The sequence below is a fragment of the Branchiostoma floridae genome, chromosome 8 (assembly GCF_000003815.2).
Source record: "Branchiostoma floridae strain S238N-H82 chromosome 8, Bfl_VNyyK, whole genome shotgun sequence".
Classification (NCBI taxonomy): domain Eukaryota; kingdom Metazoa; phylum Chordata; class Leptocardii; order Amphioxiformes; family Branchiostomatidae; genus Branchiostoma; species Branchiostoma floridae.
This window is the reverse complement of record NC_049986.1, coordinates 7,833,316-7,855,720: the sequence shown is the minus strand read 5'-3', so window position 1 is coordinate 7,855,720 and position 22,405 is coordinate 7,833,316. Positions and strand designations below refer to the sequence as shown.

The following is a 22,405-nucleotide window of genomic DNA, read 5'->3' as shown; positions in this document are numbered from 1 at the left end:
CATATATCTTACTTTCTTGTGTGTATCGCTACTTTTGATTGGTCAAAATGTATCGACAACGGCACCGGTGTCGATTCATTCTGACCAATCAGAGGAGCGAAACCCACCTGCCTGGCCTGGATCTTTGTGTTACGGCGTCATAACCAACGTGGAACGGGGCCTTCTGATTGGTCCGCGGCGCCTGGCTATATGATAATGTTGTTTATAGCCTTGCTCATCAACAAAAGCCTTGTTATACACATATTACACAGTTCTTTCTGCCAGTATTATTTAACCACACGATATATATATATATAAAGGTGTATGGATGGACATTTTGTTAGGTAGCACATTCATTCTATATTGATGTGACATTGTGTTTGTTCCACGAACAAAGATTGTCCTGACATTAAAAAATGTTTTATAAGAAGTGCGATAACTGGTGTTTAGTTTGTTGTCTTTCCAATACCGAAAGCTTTTGCTAGAAAGGCCCAGTCCATCTGGTGCATGTTGCCATCGCATCATGTCCTGCTATTCCCAAAGACTTGATTAAAGGACGCGAGGACGAAGCGGTTCTGACCTAGAGCGTGTGATTGCGTGAATCCTTTGTTACTTAGCTCGTATTTAAATAGACCCCGCCAAGATAGAGACCTTGCATATCTTGGGTGTCTTTCCGCAGAGTCCGGGTGGGTACAGGACGAACAAGATTTTACGGTATTCCGGATAACAAAGATACACTTTTTTGCTACTCTGAGTTAGCAACATGAAGATAAGAGGTCCAGCATTATAGACGAACATGACCTGATCAGTTCAAATAGAGCCAGTATGTACACTATTCGGCTTTCCTCCAAATGTTAGAGATTCTGTAATTTACGTTACCACAGTTCATTGGCATTTACCTGTAGAATAGATATCGCCTGCTTCCAACCATTTTCATAAATATATTCTATCGCTCTTATCCCATCCTACAGGGTGAAAATTAAGGAGTATTAAACGGTTTGTCTTCATATCAGAAAAAAAAAAATCATTTATTTACTTTTATACAAATGTAGCAAACTTAATAGGTAGTAATTTTGATGATTATTCCGAAACAAATGACACGGCGGTTAAATATTTCTCATTGGCGTGTAATTTGAAGGTTTTGGGTTGGAAAATTCGCTAATTTGACTGTTGTTAATCCACTATTACTTGCTGGAACATTTCTCTGTGTAGTAATATGCTCTTTATTACGAAATTGTAGGAAAGATGACATGGCCTACTAAAAATCAAATATCTCCAAAATTAAGCGTGTTAGCACCAGACAAAAATAGCAAAAGATAGTCGATATAAGTGGTAACAAGTTCATACCAGCAGGTAAGCGTTTTGGACAACTTTATTTTTTACAATTTTCTACCTCCAATTTTCCCAGTTAATGAGGAATGGGCGTGTGACGTTACGGCAGCAGTGGATTGTTCATTCCTTGGCAAAGACTGGTGCTGTTCTGTCGAAAATTTGTGTGAACCCAATTTTCGTGTTGGATATTACAGTTAAAGTAGTTCTACCAACACAGATGAACTCTCAAGCTAACATCAATACTATTATCTTGAACGTTTCCCCTTCATAGGTCCTTTTGTTCCCTTGACCCTGTACACTTTCCCTTTTGGCCCGAACTTCTTCTGTTCTCCGGTTCCCTTCCCCTCATCAAACTGTTTCCTTTTGAACCCCCCCTTCTGTCCTTTAAACCCAGGCTTTCCCGGTCCTTCCCTCCTCGGCTTCTTGAAGTTCCTGTTTCCGTGGGCACCTTGAGGCCGACTTTCACTCCTTGGCCTCTTTCTTTTCTCAGAAAAGTCTTGCCTGCCTGGTTTCCTCTTTGATGTTCGTGACAGCATTAAGTCTAAATAGGAAAAAACAAAAAACATTTGAACCCAACTCAACGTTCACATATACATTGAAGTGTATCCAGTGAAAAGGCTAGATATTTGTTAGTTGCTATATATTTGAATCAAATAATAGCTACTTAGTATCTAACACTACAAAATTAAGACCGTAACGTCCAAAACATGGAATAACAAAACTGGAAGTTCTGCTGCGGTACCTTAGAAAGCTGCAAGGGGAACTTTGAGGTGTCATCAAGACCTACCCACACACCGAATATGAGGGCAATCCACAATAGACACCTTAATGCTTGTGTCAATGGGAAATAGTACCTACATTTTGTAAGGGACGGCCAAAAAGATGTCACAATGGCCAGATGGTTCTTATGTAGGAGTGGAAACTTTAACAGGTTTGACTACTAACTTGGAAGAAATACTGTAGCAAGCTGACATCAAGTTGAAACTAAGACATCCTATGGTTGTTGCAGATCCGGGATGTGTCAATCATCTTTTCTTCACAAAAATTAACCAAACAAATAACTAGTACAGGTGTGTACATATTAATCTAATAAATCGAAATACCACCTGCATATGCAGGTTAGTGTAGGTAAAATTGGTGCTGTGCAGGTATTTCTGGTGTCTACCTGCAGCTAACCTGAAACCTAAGTCCGTGTACTGGGTTTTATACATACATGTAAATGTCCTATGGTGTAGTTGTATGTCGATTGTTATTAGCTGCATTGACTGTTACCACCTATTAAGTATAAAAGAAAGAAAAATAGCAATGGGACCTGAACAGTTTTAGTATGATCCATACTTCCTAAATTCAGAGTGGTGCAGGTAATTTCAATGTTACCTGCACCAGTGCAGGTATGCCGAAAAAAGTACTTTGAGCCCTGATTCATGTTTTTACAACATTTGGCCTCTCACTTGCATGCAAAGCTGTATTTCTTCTTTAACAATATTACCTGCATCTGGTTCCTCCCCAACCTCCTGCCTGTAGTACTTTGTGTCATCATCAGAGGAGTCCTCAGGGTTTTCTGTAGAGAGTAGAAAAGGTCCCCAATGTATGACATTACATCATAATACAACATGCATGTGTACAGTAAGTATACTTTATGCATAGCCTGTGATTACACAATCTCTCGCTGGCTGGGGTTAATGACCCCCTCCTAGGGCGGCGGCAATTGTAGGGCCGGCCGCTAGGAGCACGATTTTAGTCAGGCTAACTATCAAAGTTTATGCATATATTGCCAATTTCCATGCTTCTTCATAGCAGTCTTTCAATGAAATTTCTTCCATCACTGTTCCACATTTCTGCCAATAGCTCTTCATCTAGTAGAAATGCACAACATTTGAGAGTAAAGATAGCAACTCATTCTATCTAGCTGATTCAGGGCAAGTCAGGGATTATGTTGGCAATCACAGCTCTCAAGGTAAATATTCAAATGCCAAACAACTAATTATCTATTGATGGAACACATAGCGGCACGGGGAACTGGAGCTATAATACAATATAGGCTACATTTGTATATATGGTAGTTTTATACTAGATACGTACCTTCATTAACTGCTGTATTGTCTTTCTGCTTCCTCTTTATGCCTGCCAGAGATCGCTGCCTGAAGAGATAAAAGCACGCAAGTGTAAGCACTATACCTCCACACTGCTGACAGCCTACATCCATATATACTGGATATTTATACTTTTCATGCCAACATGTGTCATTATACTCCCTTTCCAATAGGACAGCGCTCTCTCTGCGGTCTCACTGTGACCTAAAATTTTACAGATCGCTCAACGAATTGTATAGAAAAGAAACAAATTTTTTTACACTTTGTGTGTTTTGTTGTCCTCTCAGTCACACTTTTACATACTGTATGATATAGTATTAAATCAAAGGTTACACATATCCTATCTAGGTCGCAGTGAGAGCGCATAGCGATTGCCGTCTCGTAGAAAATGGGCCTTACAGGTTTGAGAAGCAAAACCTGTTCTGTTTTACCCCCAGGTCAATAGGTGCCGCCATGATGGTTTGTGACATCATAGATCAGCCATTTTGTTTTGTCACTTTTCTACACCAGGCAGATATTTCTGCAAATTGTGTACAAATTGTCTGCAAATTAAACACGTTTCTTTTGATAACAATAAAAAGACTAAAAGTCAGCATTCATGTCATGGTCAGAAGAATAAACTGCTCTTAAAGGGTACATCTTGACTTACTTGTTCTCCTCCTTGAGTTGCTCTTTCTTCTTGATGTTTGCATCCTGCTCAGCCTTCCTCTGTGCTTTGATCATTCTGGGAAGGAACATTGAAAGATAAGTTCTTGTGTGCGTTTTCATCTCAGGCAAATGGATAAAAAAATTGCTTTACTTCAGAGCAGGGTTGTAGCCAGCACCCGTCCTTCCGTCCTTTGAAGGAATTTTGCAGACAGGGACAAAAAATTTTTTTGCCCATTCTGTCCTCTGTGAGCAAAATTTAACCCTCAAAGTCAAAGTGCAAGAAATAACATTACAGAGTGTCTAGATTTCAAGATTTTCCAGGGGAGCATGGCTCCGGACCCTCCTAGGAAGTTCAAAGGTTAGGATTTCCATTCAAAGTCGAGGGGACGGAAAATAATTTCGACTGGCTACAACCCTGCTTCAGAGTTCGGTATACAGCATAAGTAGTAGTATAAATGTCATCAAAACAATTTAGACTAATATGTATACATGTACCTATACCATTCCTTGAATACTTCCTTCTTAAAAGTTGTTTACCAATAATATGGAAACAGACAGGATAAGAAGTCAGCATGGTTGACAGTTACCCAAGATGAAAGTTTTATTAAAAGATACTTACTTCTTTTCCTCTCGTCTTTCTTTGAGTTCTTCTATCTCCTTTGCTGACTTTGTCACTGAAATAAAAATAACAAAAGGTCTTGAAACTTTTCACCATAGTATATTATATGGCCTCCTTTGGTAAAGCCTGTTATCAATATTGTTACATGCAAGCACCACATTAAGCCATCATCCATTGTTTATCGTACTTCTCAAAAACACTGTAGCTAGTACAGGGGAATTTTCCTGGTTCAGTGTACCCGTTGTTGTTGTTGTTGCTGGATGTCCATCACACTGTGATGATGACTTGTACCTGTAAATACTACACGTATCTATCCTTTCTGTCACAACTAGTGGAAGACTAGTCCAAATGCTAGAGTTTATTGAGTTCACTTGAGCTAAACTATAGCTAGTTCAAGAAACCTCAGTCTCACATACGCTTTCACCTAAGTCTCCTTACCAAACTGGTGGAAGATGACGTCTCCCTCACACAGCCCCTCTTCTATCTTTACCAGCTGGAGTCTCAGTCTCGGACCAATCTAGGAATTTAAATTTTTTTTTAAAGATGAAAAATCAAGGTTTAATCTTTGTACCTGAAAAACATCATTTTCTAAGTAAACCATATTAAAATACAATATTACACCAACATGCACACTATATGGGCAGTTTATGTGAAGCATCAAATACCATTCCCAATAGAAATTGGCCTCCATGTACCTGATGAACTTTATTGAATGGCAATTGTACAGGTGTCTGGCAGCAACTACATGTTTTACACAAAATAAAGGTATAAAGTAAAACTTAACATCCTAATTAATACATGTATGTATAGTATAACATTCATGAGATTGAAACTACTTTTTCTATCCTTTTGTTTTCATTCAGATTGCATGTTTAAGAAATAAAATGGTATTAACAATGGATAAAATTTATCTGTACCGACCTCTGTTAGTCTGATGGCACTTTTCTGCGAAGCCTCGTTTCCTCGACCAGCGACCTGCTGTGGCAGGTCAACCTCATTCTGATCACCATCAGGCTCAGCCTCACTCTCAGAAAGGTTTCCACCCCTGAGGTGTTGCCAAAAAATATTGCAAGCATTGACATCACACATGTTGGTACTATGTTTAATGCAGATATTATATAGTATAACAAATTCTTTGAAATATCTAGAAAACCAGGCTCAAAATACTGCCTGCATATGCTGTGCAGGTATTTCTGATGTCTACCAGTACCTAACCTGCACTGATCCATGTATTTGGTTTTATACATAAATGATGTAGGTGTACATGGATTGTTATCAGCTGCAATGGTTCCTTAACAATTTTAGTATGATCCATACTTCCTTATCCCAGAGTGGTGCAGGTAAAATTTTTCAAGTGCATGTAAATTTCAATGTTACCTGCTACAGTGCATGTTTGTAGAAAAAAGGATTTTGAGCCCTGATTACTTTATACATTCATAACTATATGCACATGCACTTACATGTACATGTGTATCTATACATGAAATGACAAAAATATATGCTCTAATTCAATGTAATATGCAACATGTTCTAATACTTATCATTGTGCACATTTTTAGAAGAACTGTTTGGTCCTCTCACCCTAAGATGTACTCGCTGACGTCCTCATACTTCTTGAGGTTGGGCACCTTGGACTGGAGCAGTTTCTTCACCCCCCTACTCATGCCGATTGGTACGACCTTAATGTTGCTGAGGAAGAACAAATAAACCAGTTCACAGTGTGTACCATGCATGCACAGCAGGGCTGGGCATCGGTACAGCGTAGTGGTACAAAACCGTTTTTTCTTATTGGACCGGTCCAGAAAAACCGGACCTGAAAAAATTAGGTGACCGGATGTTGGACCGATTAGAAAATTAACAGATTATTTTATCAGGCATTTACACGTTTTGGCGCTTGCAGGTGGAAGAAAATAACAAGAGTGAAGCAGAGTAGAGTTCATAGTAATTTCTACCAAGTTTTACAGCCAATTTACAAGTGCAGTTAGCGTTGTAGGATTTTAAAATGCCAGTGTAAGTCTAATACTCCACCAAACAGATTTCTTTGTAGTGAAATGGACCATCGGTATGAGTCATACTGCATCAGGTTCAGGTCCGGACCGGACCTGGACCTAATCCTTTGGACCTGAACCGGACCTGGACCTGAATTTTCTGTACCGGTACCCAGCCCTAGTTTCTGGTACTAAAGTAAAACGTTATCAAATTTGAAGGCCCCTGAGACATAAACAAAACATCATGTCTGGACATGCATTGTCTAAACAAGAACTGTTTACAGGTTAGTGGCTTTCACCTCTGACCTCATGCATGCATAATTCAAACTGGGATTCAGTTTAGGCCACAGCAAGTAAATTTTATGAATGGCACCAACACGCTCATTAATTTTTGTCTGTTTTTTCTTCTTTTTCTTGCATTTTTTTTTACTTATGTTGTTTTTTCACCCTACCTCATTATTTTTGCAGTCTGCAGAAGATGTCAACCATAAAATTTACTTGCTGTGGAGTTATTCAGAAGAGTCAGTTTAAACATCTCCAACTGAACAAGTTACCCTAATTCAGCAAATCATAATGTGTGCCATCAATGTGTCAGTATAGTATACAGTAAAACTTACTAATGTCTGAAGTCCACCATGTTTGTGTCGGGGTCATAGGTGAAGAGTACACATCTCTTGATGGTGTTGAGCTTCAACTAAAGGGAAAAAACAGGATCATAGCAGTGCAAGTGAATACTTGTATGTCCAGGCCATGTGAAAGTTAGTGAGCTGTGCATAAAATATAACATTTCTGATAATTGCATATATAGAGATAGTGGATTATTTCAAGTTTACAAGTAGTGCAATCTTTAAATGCACTTTTGTGCAACCAAAATTGGAGCTGTGCACCACATTCTTTGACTGTGGATGCACCATGGGCATTTGTGAAAGGTAACCACTTACGTACAAAGAGGTAATTACATACAATATATTCTTGAGTCATTTTAAAATCAAAACTACATCTAAGAGGAAAATTAGTAAAACCTTTGTTGTATTACTTGTTTGAAATTTTAAAGCGACCTACATGTATAAAATTTCACATTCAAGCTCTGAAAAGTGGCTTGTAATTAGGTTTTGCTGACATTCTTCTTTCAATTCATGCTTTTTTCTGTGCACTGGAATTGTTACCTGATTCACAACTATTCCCAAAATTTAGTATTCAACACCAGCTACAACATCTATCCATGACAGAGATTCCTTACCCTGTGGATGTTGATAGAAGTAACACTCTACTTTATCTGATGTTTTAAAATCTTTTCTGGACACCTGAATTTTACCTGACTTACAACTATTCCCAAAATTTAGTATTCAAGACCAGCTACATCTATCCATGATAGAGATTCCTTACCCTGTGGATGTTGATCGAAGGGAACATGTTCTGAAACATGGTGGACATGAGTTTGAAGTGCATGCCTTCCCGTGCCAGGTTGTTGAGCACTAGTAGCGGGGAGTGCTGGAACTGGGAAGCGTATGTCTGCTGTCTCTTCAGCGTGGACAGCACGTCCTTGCACAGCGCGTAGCTGTCAACCTTGAAGGACAGGGTGGGACCTCTCGGTAGACGTGAAAATTTCTAGGAAACAAAATAGTTTGTTTAAATAAACTCAATCTGAATCATTAGAATATGAAACATTACCTAAATACAACTTAAAAGCTAAGCTATATATGTATCTACCCTGTACATCTGCCTTGTATGATTTAATCATTGATTCATGTACGCTGACCGACTATTTCTTTCAGTTGCAAAAGAAACATTAATTATCACACACATCAAAGGTGTATGAAGAATGCTGGAAGGAAATTTATAACATTTTCCTTTTTCTACCATGAAAAGATTGTCAAATATTTGTCCAGCATCAAGGTTAGTATTTGTGATCATTCCAATGGACATCTTATCCAATTATTTCTGCAGTTTCTGACTTATGGTCTTCTGTATGGTCAAATTTACTATAGTCAAACTGCCCAGGATAGCCACTCAGACAGTAAAATCTGGCCTATGTGGGCATTAAAATTCCTGTGTCAACGGGAAAAATTAAATTATATCATTGAATCTCATCTGAGTTGATACTAATCATAGTACAATACCAAACTTTCTTCCAGCACTAGGTGAACATGAATTAGATTTTCAATACCACTGCTGCCTTCCTCAATGAAAATGACTATTCACTTCAGAAGTGTTTTTTTTTAAGGAAAAATGGTCATATTGGCCAGGTTGTCCTTTTGTAGAGGTGGTCACTTGTACAGGGTTGCAGATATTGGTGTTTTTTCTTCCATATATATTTCTATCCATTTTAGTAAATAGCACATGGTAGTGATATACAAGTGGTCCTACCATGTTGACTCCTTTGTCAGTCTTGGTGAAGATGACCAGGTGAGTCACTCCCAGGGGACCAGCAACAGCAACAAAGTCCTTAAGGACATTCTTCTTCCTCACCTGTAGGGAAGACAAAGATGTCAACAACTCCTTAATTATCTCTGATGTTGGGAATACTGATACCTGGTGACCTGGTTCGAATCTCATTCACCTTTACCTAGTCCCAGACTAGTACTCATGGCTGAGGGTAGAGGACTATGGTAGCATCAGGCTTTTAGCCAAGCATGGGTGTCATTTGGAAACGCTTTTCTTAAAATGCCCTACACTGGGGAGCGGATCCTCTCTTAAACAAGCATGAAATCCTGATTGACCAGGGATGCAACTAGGTTATTTGTGGTCACAGTCTTCTATTGTGACCTCTCTGACAGTAATTTTGCCCCTCAGGATACCTTGGAGTACACAATCTTAACTTGGAATTCTCAAAAACTCTGCACTATGGAAGGTGGATGCCCCTGGGCCCCCTACAATAGTGGCACTTATATCACTTACCGTGACTCACCAAAAAATTTGGACCCCCTATAATAAGATCATAGCTAAAAGCCTACCTATATCCTACATTCTACCAACCCAATGAAATTATTTTCGAAACAAAAATACCTTGAGGTTTGAAGCAGTGAAAGGCTCCATGACTCTACGCATGTCCTTGACCAGCTGGCCCACATTGTTCCCCACCTTGCCTCGGGCGATCACAAACGTGTGAGGAGCCTTCTTCAGGTCTTCCCTCTCGTACTCAGCATTCTGCTTGGCCTGCTTGGCGGCCTTCCCCTTCTGGAAAACAACACAGTTTTTAATGAGTTTGCTCATTGATATGAACTACACTCTAGTGTAGCTGGTGTGTTACACCAAAGGGCCGTTATACCGACTATGTACAGATACAGATACAGAACTCACTGTACCAGCATTTAGTCTTCTCCCTAAGTCAGAAACATCAAGCTTTGGTAAGTTCATCTAACTGACTTAATAGGGAAGCAAGTGTTACAAGGCTACACAGGAAAATTCCCAACACCATTTAGCTGGAATGGTTTGATCCACTCACACCAGGATAAACCCCCTAATCTTTTGATAAGAGTGGCTCAGTGTGTGGCTCTTCAGGAACATGGGTCCTCTATTTAGCATCCTATTCGAGGGACGGACCTAGCCAAAGCTAGGTACTCATTTTTCACCTGAGTGAAGTGAGGAAAGTCGTGCCGTGGTTTCAGAAAGTTTGAAAAGTAGCCAAAACTTTGCCTCTACCCCCTGTGGAAACCGGTAGTGTTATTTTTGCTTCAGGTAAAAAGATCAAGGGGACATCCAGTCTACAGCATCGGGAATGATTGGTGACCACCACACGTGCACGCAGCATAATTTTTTTTATGCCCCCCTCCCTCCTCATCCAACATCTAGAAATAAAAGACAACCTTACCCTTTTCCCGCTCTTCTTACGCGCCATTAATCCCAGAAAAGACTCCAGGGGACAAGCTATATCCTTCTCGTCCAATATCTATCTTAAGATATAGTTTTTCAAGTGTAGAAAACTCGGAGATTTGTTCCGACACTACAGCTGCAACAAGACCACGTGTGATAGGTTAAAGGTCATATTTGGAATAGTCCACTAAAGGATAGGGGCGAGCAGGGTGGTATTTTTTTTGAGGGCGTAGTCGCGTAGACGTGTGATATCGGATCCTATGGCCCTCCAATCTTTGTGCATATTAATAAAGGTGTCAACAAAAATCGGTCCGGAAGTTGTCGGGGGTTCTGGTGCACTGGTGTTGAATTCGAATATAGGGTCCACATAGCTATTAAAAACAGGGTTGGATACCTGGGTGCGCAAGTATGTACTGTAATAACGTTATACTTTATAGATGAGTTAAACGATTATAGAAGGTGCCAATACCTTCTATGATCTTCTATATTAATTTGGTTCATAATGTAAGGTGGCTGTGAAAATGGTACAAACAGAATTGATCGAGCGATCGTTTGATAGGTATGTTAATTGGCCGATTGGTTGGTTGATTGATTGAACGATTAATTGATCGATGGAAGGATCGATTGTTTGATTGATCGATAGTTGATTGATTGATTGATTGATTGATCTATTTACTGCGGTATTTGGGCTTCTCTGGCAGGCGCATAACGTACTTTTGTGCTGTTTTTCTTTCTATCACACTCCAGAGTTTCACCTTACGCTACATCGGATCCGATTACATGGGATCGAAGATCACGAGTTTTAAATCACCACGTGGAAGTCATGTGCTCTTTGTTTACATAGGGCAGAGTTCACAAGGTCTATTTTACGTGTTCACCAGACCAGACTGTCACCGTTTTTTGGCACGAACCCCTTTCCTACTGATTCGGCCGGATTTAGCCTTGAGAAGAAACCTGTTGAGTCAGTGTCCTACGTGGTGGATTTATAGATGTCAGTCCAAAGTGGTAAGTGGCCATGTTTTTCTTTCTGCCATGGGTGATAGCATGAGACGTATCCTTCGACCAATTTCTTTGCATGTTAGTGACGTTAGAAACCACATACTAGTATGTACTTACTAGACTATCATAAACTTCTAACAGATTTGCAATGTTTATTTTGCTATTTGGGCATTGACTGCGGCCTATACAAATGAGTTTACAGGCGATCATGATGTGTGCTTGCCAAATCATGTACAACCAAGCAACACTATGATACGTTTAACTGTTACAATGTATACTTATGTCACAATTTTCTTTATACCGAGGGATTCTGTACCATAAGAGTAGCGATCATATTTCGTCCATTGTGTTTGTTACTCCATTTGTAAACACTTGATAGAATGCATGTATAGAATTGAAAAGGCCTTACGAAAGTCGCTGTACTTTTGTTGTGTCAATAAAGATTACATATATAACGCTAGTTAACCTTTATCCACGTGGTAACCTATATCCGTTGTTTTTAAAAACAAGCCTAGTCGACGGATGTTGGTGATATTTTCATAATATTCCTGTCTAAAACACTCGTATGTCGATTTGATATCCCTAAATATACTCCGACTTTATATACAACGGATAAAGGTTACCCCGCGGATAAAGGTGAACTAGCGTTACACACTGTCCTTTTGTAACCAGGTGACGGCGCCGACATGAGCGCCCTCCCCTTCCTGAGACTACTTGTGGCCGGTGCGTCCACCGTGACCCTTGTACCGCTGGTCTCACTGGTCTGCATCTATAACACCAAACCGGACTTCATCATAAAAGCGATCAGAAAGTAAGATATGGATTCTACGAACACGTTTATTTTACCTTCGCTAAGAAGCTTTATGCTTTCAGGAAAGTGTGTTAGTCTATCAATCAATTTGATATTATATGACCATCAATTTGATATTATATGACTACAGAAAAGTAATCACAATGCCAGCTACATCTTTGGCTGATAGTGATATAACTGTTCAATGGAAAAATGACTGCAAACGAAATGGTATTTGTGTGACGTTAAGAAACGTAGAGCCAAGGCCCACAATCTTTTTCCTATTTTTCATCCACAATTACACCCGAAACGATCATACAAAAGTTCGAACATTACAACACTACACCCGTTCGATCATCACACTCCGAAGGATTCTTGGGTAGCATTTGTAGCAAGCTTAAATTAAGCTTCTTTGTTCCAAAAAATGCCGCATTCGCTCCGCTCACTCGTTGATTTTATTCAGTGGTTATAGCAAATGCCCAGGCGTTATGGCATAATACACAGCTTTTGGGCGGGTCATTACCCGTAAGTATGCAATTCAGGCTATGGCTGCGATATCCTTTATTCTATCCGGTCACAGTGATCACATAAACCATTTAATAAAAATAAATCATGATCAATTCTTTGTACTCTAGGGTGGTGATATGGCGGGCTGGACTTACGGTCAAGTTTGTGACAGTGGACGGTTACAGGTTCGCCTACGCTGAGAGGGGACGTCCTACCGAGACTCAGCCGTCAATCATTTTTCTTCACGGATTTTCCACATCAAAGGACACATGGGCCAACTTCATTAAGGTAGAAAAACGTTAGCCTCCGTTGCAGGTTCCGAACGTGGCTGTTTTTTATTTTAGATGGGTCGACGATATATAGAGAGCTGACCAGTTCGCGATTTTCAACATTAGCAAAACGACCTTCCATGGCAAACTCCTTTCCTCAGCAAGCTCCCTTTCCCGACATAAGAGAACGTTGATAATCGCGAACCAGCCTTATGATACCATAAAAAACAGCCCCATTCGAAGCTTTCAACAGAGGCTAAAAAAATGCGGAGCCATCCAATTTGTGCTGAGCTCATTAGAAAAGTTTGACTCCAGTTTGACGCCAAACTTTTTTCGCAAACGTTTCTGCGAGGGATGGTACTCCTGATACGATTAATTTCTACGATAATCAAGTATAATGCAAAAGTTATTCAAAAGACTAGTAACTGCCAGTAGAGAGATATTTAGTCATAAATGTTAGCTGACGATTAAGCAGTCCACATATCGTAAAATAATCTGATCTAATAATCTGAAAGAGTAAAAAGACATGCAAAAACCCTATCAGTTAACGATGGAAAAGAAGAGAATGTTATGTGTAGTTTTAAAAAACAGCAACAAACAAATGTTGAGGTCATTTTTGTTGTTTATCCCACAGGCTCTTCCCCGAAATTTGCACATCATAACGTTAGACCTTCCCGGCCACGGTGACTCTGATCGGAACCCTAACCAGGATCTCTCCATGGAGGGCCAGGCAAACACCTTACGTAGGGTATGGGTCGCTACTTGTACACACTATTTGACTACCTCTCTCTATCTTGAAGTAGTTTCACTGTAATTTCCAAGACAAAAATTGGATTCACGCAAATTTTCGACTGAACAGCATCAGTCTTTGTCAAGGAATGAACAATCCAATGCTGTCGTGACGTCACGTTATGCAAATAGAACACATGACTCACTGAGCAGTGGATCATAAGTAGCAGGAAGTCTATGGCGCCCACCGTCTCTGTTTAGGGATGGTGGTAAAGCTCTGATGCAGATCACTTCTTCAATCCCTCCAGCAAAAAAGTCTGGTTCTATTTGGGTGAGTCCACTTTTTGTGTTGGATATTACAGATGACTCCCACCAACAGAAATGAACTTACGAGTTAAGGCCTCGCTCTATCTATTTTTATGATCTTTTATTGTTACCATCAACTCTTTGATTTATGAGATGAATTGAATGGAAAAGTTGTTTTTTTTCAACCATAGTTTTATAGGGGCATTATCATTATTTACAACCGTATGTTGTTCCTGAAAACGTACAGTTTGTTTGTGCCGTTGGTTTGGACCGAAAGCCGTTACACCTGGTTGGAACGTCCATGGGCGGTGGGATCGCCGGGCTGTATGCTGCCACCTACCGGGAAAACATCGCACTGCTCACCCTCTTCTGTCCACTCGGTACGCGGTAGGCACTTTCAGTGGCATTGTCACGTGTGCCGTTCTAGTAGCTCTAATATATGTAAAAGTAATGAAACTGTTACGTTATGTGAACAATAAAAAAACGGTAAAATAAAATACTTCCATCACGTACAAATTAAGTTTAAACATTCGAATCTAATTAGTAAAATATCGCCCAATGACAGATGTTCCCCATCTCATTTAGGTGGTGACTGGTTTGAAGGCAATATAAAGCTAGCATACCAGAATGGCTATAACATCAAAATATATACCACAGGCCTTCTACTATATCAAAAAGTCACAAAGAGAATATTTTCCACCCCGGTGGTACCGATTTGTCGTCTGGCCCATGGACTAATAGCAGAATTTCTGACATGTCTAACAAATAGTGCTGATCTTTGCTAAAACAAAATCTGTTTTGCTTACCCTGTTGTTCATGAGCGCCGCCATGTTGGCGTGTGACGTCAGGGGTCGGCCACTTTGTTTCGTCGTTTTCTGTGAGCGTACGTTTCACGATGATGTTGAGTTTTATTGACGCCGTATTGAAAGTCGTTCATTTTTACGTATCGTTTTCTGACATGTCATCAATTCTTGACCTTCCCAGGAGTGGTACCTCCTGTTCATAGCCGTATGATGAAGGCTTATCTGGAAGGTAGAAACATGTTGGTGCCCACGACACTAGATGACTTCCGAGAAATGGCCCAAATCAACTCGTACCGGTACAAGATCGGAAAACTCAAGCTCCCAGATAAGGTACCGCCAGTGGATCTTTTGTCTATTCTTGGAAGCCGGAACCACCGTCCCCTTAATTCGATTCAAAATTATTATCGCAGAATGCAGCAGGTGTCACTGGAACTGCCACATGTGATGTCTTTTCTTTAACGTTTCGAAGGTAATAACTTGAAATAGTGGGCATACCTGTATTCTATTAAGAGTAAGGTTAATTCACCTTTACCCGCGGAGTAACCTATATCCGTGCATATTAAGACAGGGTGTTTAGGGACATTCAGGCGCCGAACGGTGGTTTCAAACGGCAATATTTTGAAGAGAATGCAAACTGAAGCCACCGTCCGTCGACTTTACACGAGCATTGTTATCCTTGCATTTGGATACGATGGATATAGGTTACCCCGCGGATAAAGGTGAACTAACGTTAACTATCTCATCATCAACATAACAGCTCCTGTACTGTGCACTGGCTGACAGGACGCCACACAACGACTTTTTCCAGAAGTGTAAGTGTTCTTGTCTTTTTAACATTGATAGTTCTTAATATCTTGCTTGAGAAATATTGATATAATATTGTGATTACTATATTGTGCTTCAAGACGAATACATGGCTTTATCCGTTGAAGATTGCATATGATTTGTGTTACAGGTATGGTGTAGCAAGTATCGTAAAGCAGATAGACATTCTTTAAATTTGTTCTCGATCCTAAAAGTAGATGTATCATCCCGATAATCAAAGGCAAATTGCTACTTTCATTGATGATGATAATATCATAACCTTTGATCATATTTACCTGCACAGTGTCTGATGAACTCGGGCGAAAAGAGAAATGGGACGTATTGCAAAGAAGCATGGGAAATATATGTGCGCCTACACATGTGATCTGGGGACGAGAGGATGACGTAAGTCTATCAATCATCCAATGATAGTAGAGTGGACTCATCCCTCAGCTAGCCGACATCTATCGCACCGCAGTCATCCCTTAGTAAGACATCTGGAGCCGCATAGTTCAAGTTTCTGGACCTTTATTCAGCTTGCCAAACCGGTTTCGTTGCGTACAGCTTCTTCGGTGACAAGAGGCTTAATGACACAATTTCACACAAGTTCAAAACTTGAACTATAAGATGTCTCACTGAGGGGCGAATGTAGTGTGTAAGATGTCGGTAGCTTGAAGAATGTATCCACTCTTCTATATAATCATCCAATGATATATTAGATAATGCTGATTAGAATTCTCCACATACATTTGTATCTGCATGCCATTGTCTAATCGACCGCTTGAAGAGTTTTAATTTTTGTGTGTGATTTGTGCAGAAGAATAGAAGTGTTATTGGTATCATCTCCCCAAAACTTAAATATGATAATTGACCATCGCCCTGGAAATCTATGTTGATATCGTACATCGGCCAAGATACACGCAAAATATTACAATTTTTTTTTATTTTATCAAAACAATCAAAGTCTATCAATCAAACCTCAGTAGAGCTCTTTACATCTGTAGCAAATTGCAGAGATCGACGTTATTTTCTATGTTTACTTTTATCTATTTCATTGTGCGGGAGTAACGGAATATGACTGGTACCGTCGTCGCAATATAATGATGAGCATCATGCAACAGATTCTATGTTCTTGCTTTCTTTTATTCACCAAGATATATGCAACTTAATTTAATATATCATCCGGTGTGCCTGTCAAGACTTAGTAGCAAAACGATCGTAACATTCAAACATATTTACCGCATTTGCACAATGTATCTGTTACTGAATTTTCCTAGGTTTTGGACGTCTCTGGCGCCGACATTTTACGGGAAGGAGTGTCGAACTGCCGCCTGGACATCCTTGACGACTGCGGGCACGTCTTGGTGAACGAGCGGACTCGGCAGGCAGTGAAAGTCTTCATCGACTTCAGAGAACAGGTTCTAAACGGACACAAGAAATAAGAAGTTCTTGATTTAGCGCACACAGTGATCAACCCCAACAAGTTGAAATGGAAAGATACAACCGGACACCTCCGAATAACAGACTCTGTACACTCTGTAACTCCAAACGTATAGAAAATGAAGTCCATTTCATATCAGACTAATCAGAGTGTTCTTTGATAAACGCAACTCTTTTACAAGTGCTCTCAATGTAGACACACGATGTAAACAGTTAACCAAAGAAGAAGTGGTTGTACGTATAATGACAGCCACAGACAACATTGTCACAAGAAAAACTCTGTGAGTTCGTGTACACCTGTTTTGAGAAAAGAGAAGATGCATGTAAACAATAAGCATAGCTCCAGATGTATTGTTTATCCAATTGTTCACGTACTGGTATCCCATGTGACACAATCGAATTGCTGCATTTAGCCCATTTGGGCAGGAACATGCAATTAAAGATTCATTGATATTTTATCCGTGAATAGATGGTTTCATTACGATGGATAGCATACTATTTGGATCAGAAAATATATTGTAGTCACGAACCGCGAAGAGGGGGGGATACAAATTTAGTCACGTTTGGGACCGCAGTCTTCTCACTGCAGCGCCACCTACCGATAGGAAACAGAAACGGTCTTTACGGTCCTGTAAAGGTAGCAGAACGAGTATCAAAACGTTGACAGATGAGTCTTTTGACTGTGCAACAAAGAAATTTATCTCCGTAAATAGGTTTGTACGTCACTGAATAAAGAGATTCTTTTCACACAATTCCTGCGGAAAGTGACAGACGGTCACCAAAACGTTGGTGAAAATAAAGCAATGGTTGTGTAAAAAGAATATCTTTATTCAAAGAAATGTAGCGTAGTTTAGCTAACGTTGCCAAAACGCATAGAGAGTATTCGGAATTGAGAGGGGAAATATTAACAGTGTTGTCTTGTGGGAGATCGTCAGTGTATGATATTATATATATATATGAAATATGATATCCAGCAAACATTCAATAGCTCAAAACGAGATTGATAAAGTAAGGATCTAGTTTGTTTGTTTGTTTTTGCTTTTATTTAAACTAGATAGTTTTTCAGGGCCGCTTTTCAATGGAGGGGAGGAGTATCGGGTCAATAAGTAATGATGGCTCTGAATTTCTATCTATGATACAAAATTAGAAAAATTTTCTAAACGAACAAACACATAAATAGATAATAATGACAATAATGAAACAAGTACTAATCATTCCTTCACTAGGTCCGTAATCGTTCCATCCTCCTACGCAGGGACATCCAACAGCGAAACCGCCTGTGGATGGACCCTCCTTTTTTAACCGTGACCCTTAGTTCCTGACCTCCCTGCTTATGACGACCTCATTTGCATAATTAATGGGAGAATATGAAGGTGTTGATTTTTGGTATGTCGATAGCCTAAGTGAAGACTTACATAATGGAATTCTATCGCACCTGACCAGGAATTATCTCATCATATACACCTTGGAGCGGGGTATTAAACCTTTAGTATAACATAGAAGTCTCACCTCACCTGACCTCACCTATCCCTTGACCTCTGTGTGGGTCTATGGGAAGTCTATGGGAAGAATCAATTAATGAGAGCTAAAAGCTCCGAAGTACTTCGTCTGGTGCTCCTGAGAATGACCGTTTATACCATCTGTGTGATCATTTCCGTTTTCGGTGGTTGTGTAAAAAGTACACGTGGAAATGTGGATCGCAGGTGGCCAGCTGTTGAAGCTATCAATAAAACTGTTACATGTGTATATTGAAACACCTGCACAAGTGGTGGGTACAGGTCCACATTCCGGGTCAAGTGGCCACCTGACAAATGTAACAACTGACGTGCGGTCGTCAGGGCAACGTAACCCGGTACTTGGGAACAAGATGTTTGGTTCTTGTGGAAAAGCCGCCCGGGGATTAGGACTAATCCATAGTTTATATTTTATCCGTTCTACCAGTAATGTACTTTAATGCTGACTAGTGTACTAAAACATTCCGCAAAGGAGGGCTATAGGACAGTGTAACCAATTATTTATTTATGTGTCCAAAATGAAATCTTAAGTTGATATCTCACCGCACTCGGTGGAGCACTACGGGGTTGGAAAGATTTCTCAACGAATTTCAGAGATAAAGAACGAAGTTCTCCCAACCAATCACACGACCGTCAATCCTGCCAATCATACTCACACTGTGGTTCCACCCACCAATCAGACGACGCCTCCTTCTACAACCCATCACGAACCTGCACCTGCAGCTGCACCTGGTCTTGAGATAGGTCTTCGTGTTGGCCTAGACCTCTCGGCGATTCTTGTAGCTCTCGGAATTTTCTGGTTTATTCGCAGGAGAGCCGCGAAGAAATACATCAAGCTCGAAAGCGCTGTTGATCAAGACATTCAAGAGTAAAAAAAGTTTGAAGCCTTTATTGTTCTGTCTTTGAACAACTGACATGCATAATCAACACGTGTCTCAAGCATTTCAGGCAAATTTGGCGGGAAATCTCACTGAAGAGGCCAGCATGGGACTCAAAGTACAAGTACACCACCTCGTCTTGTCACCAAAGGCTATCTGGCGCACAAAAATGATGGAAGACCGTTATCAATGCATGATCCAGAACAAGAGATACATACACGAACTCCCAAACACGTACAGTACCAAGTAAAGTCGCTTGGAGGCGCCCACAAACTACGCGTACGTGCATCATTGAGATCGCAATATGTATCCACACACCAAATATACAAGCACAGCAACGTAAACAAACTATTGCCCGCACACAAACATACTCAAAACCTCTGAAAATAACCTCCGATTCACGAAGCTTCAAGTAACTAGTATTCAATCTACATTTCGGAACTGCATTATAGCAGAGTTATGGGGCATACACTTGTTCATGTACTGATATGGACTGATAACTAGTGTTTGACGGCGTCATTATAGACCTCGCGGTTTCGGTTTTAAGTAATGTGTCAGACAAGGAACTCAGATAGCAGGAACAAACTAAGACAGTACAGTTTTCGTAAGGACCATGGTTTTTCGTTTGGACTATGGAACATTCATGGTTTAGGTAGAAAAGTAGATGATAGTGAATTTATAGATGAAATAGATGGGTTTGACTTCTTCTCCCTACTCGAGACATGGCACACAGGTAAGCTTTATTTTCCTAACTTTCTGCATTTCTGTAGCTCCAGAAAGAAGTCTAAAAAACGCTAAACGCAACTCTGGTGGTTTAGTATTCCTCTATAAAAAACAATATAGTAAATTTATTTCAAAGTTAGAAAGCAAAACTGAAGATATTCTATGGGTAAAAATTGACAAACAGCTGCTTAGTACTGACAGAGATATCTATTTAGCGACGGTGTACATCAGCCCCAACAGATCAACAGTTCATAGTAATAGGACGTACGACATATTCGATATTTTAGAGGACGAAATTTCTATATACAGTTGCCATGGCGACGTAATAGTCGGAGGAGATTTTAATGCCCGTATCGGCACCCTAAAAGATTACGTAGACGATGATTGCCCCACAGATAATCTCCCCGAAGACTATACTTTTGACAATCCTCTTCCCCGGAATAACATGGACTTAAGTAACCCAACCCCATTTGGAAAAAACTTAATTGACCTATGCATAAATAGCAAATTAAGAATATTAAATGGTAGAACCCCCGGCGACGTTTTGGGTAAACCTACATGTCACCAACCCAATGGTTCTAGCGTCGTAGACTACGTCTTAGCAAGTGAAAATATTCTCCTCCATAAAACCTCTTTCTTCCATGTACACCCGCTTACCCCACTATCCGATCATTGTAAACTCTCTCTAATTTTACATAATAATGCTAACAACTGTTCCGAACAGACTACTAACAATTTGCCCACCCGCCCACATTGTAAATTTGTATGGGGGGCCGACTCCAAACAAAAGTTCATAGAAACATTAAATAGATATGAATATTCTTCAGCTATAGATAATTTTCTCAATAGAACTTATGAGCTAACCCCAAATTCAATCGACTCCGCACTGAAAGACTTGATAACACCCCTACAAGAAGCCGGTAAAAAGTCACTAGTGCTGCGCCGTTCAAGGGAAGGTACTCATCCCCGCAATAAGCGCCCCAATAAAAAGAAATGGTTTACCGAGTCCTGCGCTAAAGCCAGAAAGGATCTAAAAGAGCTTGGCAAGCTCCTCTCCAAAAACCATAGGGACCCCTTCATTAGGGGGCAATATTTTAGGAGGAAAAAGGAATACACTCGACTGATCAGGAAAACTAAAATATCCTACAAAAACAGCATTCTACAGCAGCTTAACTCTCACCCCACCAACAACCCTTCTGTCTTCTGGGATCTCGTAAAACAGTTCAAAACAAGTGATTCTATCCCTGCAGAAGACTTGATTGACAAACCACCGCTCCACACGCACTTCCAAAGTCTATACGGAAGAGACAGCACTCCCAACGTCCCAGAAACAAACAGCCATTTCCAGACTCGGATTAAAAACAAACTACTTGAATTAGAAAAGCAGTCCGCAAGTTTTAACTCATTAGATACTGTTATACAAACCCAAGAAATCATACAAGTGATTACTCAACTAAAGAACAACAAAGCCTCTGGCAGTGACTTGATTCTCAACGAGATGCTGAAATGTGCTTCTCATATGCTTGCCAAACCACTGACCAAGCTCTTCAATCTACTACTTTTATCCGGCTATTTTCCCCAACAATGGCGAGAAAGCCACATTGTCCCAGTACATAAAAGTGGGCCCAAAGAGAACCCGAATAATTACCGGGGAATTTCCGTTACAAGCTGCCTTGCTAAATTATTCACCTCTGTAATTAACACACGGCTTACTAACTACCTAAAGGCAAATAACCTCATTTCTCCAAACCAGGCTGGCTTTAGAAAAAGCTTTGGAACTAACGATAACCTCTTTGTCATCGACACACTAATATCTAAATACACTAACGCCAATAAACGCCTGTTTGCTTGCTTCGTAGACTTTCGGAAAGCCTTCGATTGTGTTTGGCGTGAAGGTCTGCGGTACAAACTTCTCAGCTCAGGGGTAGGCGGTAAATTCTACAGTTTAATCAAATCTATGTACTCCAACCCACAAACCTGTGTCAAAACAAAAGCTGGACTTACACCTTTATTCATAACCAATAAAGGTGTCCGGCAAGGGTGTAATCTTAGCCCGACCCTTTTTAATATGTTCATTAATGACTTAGTTAATGACCTAGACGACACCAATTGCGCTCCACCATCCCTACACAATTTACTAGTGTCCTGTCTTCTGTATGCTGATGACGTTG

General features: G+C 40.2%; 2 protein-coding genes across 3 annotated transcripts; one reads left to right on the top strand and one right to left on the bottom strand.

The window, feature by feature from the left end:
* Positions 1 to 1,432: 1,432 nt before the first annotated feature.
* LOC118421567 (suppressor of SWI4 1 homolog) lies at positions 1,433 to 10,662 on the bottom strand. 2 transcript variants are annotated; one of them, XM_035828913.1, is made up of 13 exons: positions 10,471 to 10,662; positions 9,666 to 9,833; positions 9,027 to 9,128; positions 8,046 to 8,267; positions 7,277 to 7,353; positions 6,253 to 6,360; positions 5,593 to 5,716; positions 5,110 to 5,188; positions 4,672 to 4,726; positions 4,054 to 4,128; positions 3,394 to 3,452; positions 2,801 to 2,872; positions 1,433 to 1,852 (listed from the first exon to the last, which is right to left on the bottom strand). In XM_035828913.1, the coding sequence occupies exons 1-13, from the start codon at positions 10,495 to 10,497 to the stop codon at positions 1,557 to 1,559; spliced, it is 1,464 nt and encodes a 487-aa protein (XP_035684806.1). In that variant the 5' UTR covers positions 10,498 to 10,662; the 3' UTR covers positions 1,433 to 1,556. The 2 variants fall into 2 exon arrangements, with proteins under 2 accessions (XP_035684806.1, XP_035684805.1); XM_035828912.1 differs by having other exon boundaries at positions 1,434 to 1,852; positions 9,666 to 9,836; positions 10,471 to 10,661.
* A 571-nt stretch (positions 10,663 to 11,233) lies between these two features.
* Positions 11,234 to 17,254, top strand: LOC118421676 (monoacylglycerol lipase abhd6-A-like). The gene is made up of 9 exons (XM_035829123.1): positions 11,234 to 11,477; positions 12,144 to 12,282; positions 12,897 to 13,056; positions 13,672 to 13,785; positions 14,320 to 14,452; positions 15,057 to 15,205; positions 15,633 to 15,687; positions 15,984 to 16,084; positions 16,957 to 17,254. Exons 1-9 carry the CDS (start codon positions 11,462 to 11,464, stop codon positions 17,119 to 17,121), a joined length of 1,032 nt encoding a protein of 343 aa, XP_035685016.1. The 5' UTR covers positions 11,234 to 11,461; the 3' UTR covers positions 17,122 to 17,254.
* Positions 17,255 to 22,405: the final 5,151 nt, after the last annotated feature.